The sequence below is a fragment of the Anticarsia gemmatalis genome, chromosome Z, assembly GCF_050436995.1.
Source record: "Anticarsia gemmatalis isolate Benzon Research Colony breed Stoneville strain chromosome Z, ilAntGemm2 primary, whole genome shotgun sequence".
Classification (NCBI taxonomy): Eukaryota; Metazoa; Arthropoda; class Insecta; order Lepidoptera; family Erebidae; genus Anticarsia; species Anticarsia gemmatalis.
This window is the reverse complement of record NC_134776.1, coordinates 17,175,993-17,181,992: the sequence shown is the minus strand read 5'-3', so window position 1 is coordinate 17,181,992 and position 6,000 is coordinate 17,175,993. Positions and strand designations below refer to the sequence as shown.

At 28.1% G+C, this 6,000-nt stretch overlaps 1 protein-coding gene across 1 annotated transcript in view; it reads left to right on the top strand.

Annotated features, from left to right (window-relative positions):
- The first annotated feature begins 917 nt into the window (after nt 1-917).
- LOC142986147 (alpha-1,3-mannosyl-glycoprotein 4-beta-N-acetylglucosaminyltransferase A-like) overlaps nt 918-6,000 on the top strand; it is a 42,959-nt gene continuing 37,876 nt past the window's right edge. Inside the window, exon 1 of the mRNA XM_076134431.1 lies at nt 918-1,118. Coding sequence (XP_075990546.1) covers nt 1,096-1,118 — 23 coding nt within the window. The 5' untranslated portion in view covers nt 918-1,095. The remainder of the gene's footprint in view (nt 1,119-6,000) is intronic.

The window sequence follows — 6,000 nt, the reverse complement described above, 5'->3', positions numbered from 1 at the left end:
TTAAGCCACAGAACATGGGCACTGAGCAGGACTTTATGATACATGTATATATTATATATGATGCAAATGTTTTATTTTGTTTTTAGGTAAGAATAAGTCAATTAGACTGATTGTTGTAATTATTGAAATAACTCTACAACAGGCAGAGGTATACCATATTATTTAGAGTGATTAGTTCATAGAAACCACATACGAAAAGTTTTTAACATCTTATCGCAAAAAAAAAATGTTTTAAGAATACGTCAGTCAATGTGTCAAATGGTTCTAAGGAAGCTCCAAAAATATTAGACGCCAGCGCCCCCACGAACGCCTTGAAATTATTAAGTTTTAGTTGCCGACGGCATTCGATCAACGCTGTGAAAAGTGCCGACGGACAAGCTTTAAAACCTCAAAATGTCTTACAAAACCGGTTTTTACGTACGGGTTTGCAGCCAATTCGTATAAATAACTAAAATACTTATATAATAACTATTTTTTAAACAAAATAAAATGCATTAACTACAATTTAATCTCATTTATAAAAAAAACGACACTGGAACTCAGGTATCCGAACTGCTATGGATATTAAACATAGGTATTTAGTAACTAGTAATTTGGAAAATATAATTAATTATGTATTTATGAAATAAAAAACAAAAATCGACTCGAAAAAATTGACAGGAGACTTCAAACACTGCTTACTAAACTCATAATGACAACCTCATTCGATGAAAAAAAAGTAAAAATAAAATTGAATTACAAATTACAATTTATGTAACGAAAAAAAATAATTCTATATGCAATTCTTGGAAGATCGGAATATTCTTTGTTATCCAGGCTGCAGTTAAAGCGCATGCCCGGTTCCTCCCAGTTGGTGGGCGGGGGACCTCTATAAAAACCTAGGCCCGAACTCTGGAGTTTCAAATCGCAACTGGCAACTCAGCTGGCCGCACGTACAGCAACCCAGTCCGCACCGGTCTAGCGTGACAAACGGTCACGCCGCGTTTCTCAGTGAATTGTAGTTCATTTGTCAAAATAAATATTTAACCTCTTTTCAAAATACAAACCGTAACTCGCGTAAATCTTATCTAAATATTTTTTTTAAATATGTGACCCATGTTCGTGAATACAAGAGTCAGGTAAGTAACTTGTTAATTCTTGTTTATTTATTTTTCAAACTTCGTATTTTGTTTTTATTACGTGAAATGTGTTTATAAGTTTATTGTAAATAACTTTATTTTATGTTTTAATTGTTCTGTTATTCTCTTCCTTGTTCTGTTTTTTATTTATATGTAATTTTCCGTTCCTATTATCTTTTATGTTTTTATAAACTATTTCTTTGTAATTTTATGTTTTTTTCCACTGTTGTGTGTATTGTGTGTTCGAAAATATTATAAAATGACTATTTTATCGCGGTTTTTTTATTACGATGCTATATTACTCGCGGAAAAAATAATAGCACTTTTTAACGTTCGTAAACTCTCTGAAAGTAGAGCAAAAAAATATTTCTCAGTAAAAACTTTGATTTACGATGAAAATGTACGTTCTCATTTGTGATTAGCTTTTTCTAAAACCGTGACGAGGAAAATCAGTATTTTCTTGTTTGCGTAAGTGTTTCGTAAACCGCGCTAGTTTGTCGCATTGACAGAACAACTTTGTAACATTACGATACCGCTTTTGCTCTGTAAAGTTTTTATAAATTTAATTTAAAATGTAGTTTTTCTTATAAATGAGAATAAAATCATGCTCGGTTTTATAGATAAATTCATTTCCCGAAAAAGTTATTTTTTATTAAAAAAAATGCAAAGTAATGTTCCTAAACCGCGGTAAAGTAATAATTAATATGTTTTTACGATTTGAACGTTGAAATAATCTTCGCGTCTCTTTTATAAAGTAATTTAATATTCATATGAATTGGAATTGCAATAGAAAATTATTTAAAGCTCTACAAAGTCTTAAAAGTTCATTTAATTGATGGAAATAATTTTAAAAATAAATTCTAGTAGCAAATAAAATTAACGAAAATGTAAGCATCGCAAGGTAGAGTCTTAAAATTCGAAATCATAAGCTGAAAGTGTGTACGAAAAATTCTAAGTTACTGAACAGAACTTAAAAAAATTCTAAGTTCCCAAAAAATTAAATCATTTCTAAAAATATCTTATCATCTAATATACTCCTCTACTACTTTTTCAAAAACTAAAGTAATTGGTCAAAATATTACAAGATCCCAAAATCTTAAATTGTAAATAAAAAATTCTAAAAAAGTTACTAAAATACTTATATGTACATTGCAACACATTTATAGATCCCAAAAAATGAAAATGAGAATCAAAAAATTTATGTTCCAAACCCTTAAAATTCTAAGACACCAAAAACTTTAAACACTTGACCAAAAACTTCTAAGTCCCAAAAAACTTTAATTGTGAATAAAATATTCTAAGTTACCTACCAAAAACTGAAAATGAAAATTTATATGTTCCCAAATCTGACACAAACAAAAATTCTAAGTTCTCCAGACAGAAAACGCGAAAAAAAATTAATTACAAATGACTGAAAATTCGGAGATATCAAATTTTAATATCAAAAACTTGTAAAAAAAGGTTTGACTTTTCCGATACTGAACATATGAATAAAAAATCTAAGTTGCCAAGCACTGACAAAGTTAACAAAAAAATTTTATAATACTTAAAACAGAAAATAATGGTTTAGTTCCTAAAAACTTAAAATGACAGTAAAAAAATCTAAGTTAACTTCTGGAAATATGTAAATGTAAAAATGTAAGGAACCAGAAGCTGAAAGAATAGACTAAAATGTCGAAGTCTAATGATAAAAAAAAATTAAAATTTGAAGAAGACCTAAGTTACCAAAAGTTATAAGTTAGTTAAACAAAAAATGTAACATCCCAAAAAAAAATTAACCTACAAAAATTTGAACATTTGGACGAAATTCCTTTGTTCCCATAAAACTGAAAATTGTAAGAAAAATTTCAGAATTTCTATAAATCGAAAATATGATCGAAATATTTAAAAGTTTAAAAAAACTGAAGCATTTGGATAATCAATTCTAATTTCTCAAAAAGCGAAAATGTTAACGAATAATTCTAAGTCCGAAATTTTAAAACAATAAATATAAAAAGTTAAAACTACTTACACTGAAAATGTGTCAAAAAAATATTAAGTACCTACACTAACACTTAAAATGTGATTAAAAATTAAAAGTTAAAAACACTGGCATATTCGATAAAAATAATTCTTAACATTCCAAAAACGAAATTTGTTTATAAAATGTTATCAATAATTCTAGGTTGTCATAAAATTTATAATAAATTAAAAATCTGAGTTGCAAAAATCTGAAAATGTGATTAAAAAAATTACAAGTTACCATTACAAACTGAAACTTTAGTATAAAAGATCTTAGTTCTTACAAAGCTGAAAATTTGAATATCTTAGTCTTAGTCACCAAAATCCGAAAAAAAGATAAAAAATGAGTAGGTTACCATAATTGCGAGAGAGCGAAATCATTCTAAGTTACCAAAAATAAAAAAGCATTTTAAATAACTTTTACATCCCAAACTACGAAATTGTGAATGAAAAATCTAAATTACTATAAATTGAAACCTTTGACCAAAAAAATCTAAGATCTAATGGAAGTCTGTGTTTCCAAAAAACTAAAAATATTGTCAAAAGATTCATAAGGTTATTAGAGATATGCATGTAACATTCTAATTAGTCAATAACTAATCATTCAATTTTTTATTGTACCTAAAAATTTCCAAGTCCCTAATCAATCAAATTGAAGACGAAAAAAATACGAAAAACTAAAAATTTTGAAAAACCACTCAAATTTCCTTAAAAAAAGGAAAATTTGTTTAGAACTATAAACTAGAAATGTGCACGTAAAATTCTAAGCTACCAAAAATTTTATATTGATACAAAAAATACAAAATTTCCAAAAACTCAAGAGGAACAATTTCAGTTCACAAAAACTTAATACATTTGTGAATATCTAAGTTTCCAAAAACTAATCATTGTACCTAAAAAAATCAAGATCCCCAAAAAAATTAATTACGAATACAAATCGTTAAGTTTGACTGAAATCCTTGAGGAAAAGGTTTTGATTTACCAAAATCTGAAATGTCCATAAAAAATCTTAGTTCTACAAATGAATATGATATGAAATTCTAAGTGATCAAATCTCCAAAAAAATTGCGATAGACTCGTTAGTTACCATAAACTATAAATGTGACCATATAATTCTGAGTTACCGAGAAAATTCTATGTCGGAACGAAAAATTCTAAGTTCCAAAAACCGGAAGTAGTTAACGGCAAAAAGTAACAAACACTTATAAGTTACCAAAATTAAATCGTGATTAGCAGGAACATTTTATTCAAATCGTCGTTTTAGCACTAAAGTATTAAAAATTGCCGATATAAAGATACATTTTTCGTTTCGACTAGAAAATGATTTAAATAATTGTTATTTATTAAATCGTCTGCTAATTTTGAATATTTAAATTCTAAATTCAAATCAAATAAATAATTCCGATATCCGATATCAATGTTTTTGCTAACTGCAAGCAATTTCCGTGAGAAATCTCTAAGATCGTATAAATTAATACCGCTAATTATAAAAATAATAATAATATACGTCTTATATTTACGACATGTTTAGAAAAAGTATCACTTTACTGACAAAATTTTTAGACATTACACTTACATAATAAGTAGCTAAAATAAACAAAATTTACTTCAACATTACTACAACTTCAAATACTTATAAATAATCCAGAGACCTTCGACGTATCGACCTCTAACAATGCAAATGTGATAACATCTTAGCCAACAATACTTTTAAGATTATTTCAATACAATAGAATCGAACAAATATTCTCGTAAAGTCTGTGTGAATAATCTTCAAGTTTAATCTGAAAATGATTCAACGGCATTATAACTTTTCAAACTAGTCCAAAGCTCTCAGAAGCGGGTTGCACTTTGAATTTGCGGGTATAAAAGGTTGAAAAAAATACTAGTTTGCAACCCATTAATGTCATTTTTACTGTGATTTACACAAAGAATAGGTAAAATGTTTGTTTTTGGCAGGAAGATGACGTATATTATAAAAAAATACATAGTAATGTTATCTCCGTCCTTGTCGGTGACAAAACGGCCGAGTGACGTAATTAAAATCCCACATAAGTAATTCTTATTAGCATACTAAATCTTCCGCATAGTACCGCTAACGTTAAAATTACGGCGGATACGGCGAGACCATAAGTATAATAATATGTTATGATTTAGTTTGCGGTTCACGTTTAATACTACATTATTTTCCTTATAAAATGCAGTGAATATTACACCGCAATGATTTTTTTATTAAACATAGTATGAAAAAGATTGTTTTAGACGTAATTTGACACGAAGTATTTTAAGGTTTAAAAGCAAATTCTAAACGAAGTACACACAATGATACTTGTAGAATAAACTACTAACTGACGGAATAAAAAGAAAAAGAGTAGAGTCTTGTACATACAAGAGCCCTATTATTTATAAAAGTAGGTACATTATGCATTGCTGTTCCCATTTGCATGAGATTGCAAATATTATCGGCATATTACTCGACAACTAGCAAGTCCTTATCGTTGGCTCCGTTCATGAACGTATGATTTCAAATAAACGCATGAAAGTATCACATTGAGCTATGATTCATTTGAAAATTTACCAATTTGACCGCTAAATTTCGAGCGCGATTATCGGGTTTAAAATACTATAATTTTTTTACAAACTTATATACCTACACAAATATAGAAATCTAAACGATACGTAAAAAAGATATCGTATAAATATGTAGTAATGACATTAGGCGTCTCCAAAATGTGTAATGATTCTAAAAGAAGTAGGAATTTGAAGTAACGCCGTTAGAATACTTTGCTAATAGTTGCAGGGTGACGGGTGCGATATCCTTAATTATTAAAATATGATTATGATTAGTCATTCCTGCTACACGTTTGATAGAGTCAGGAAA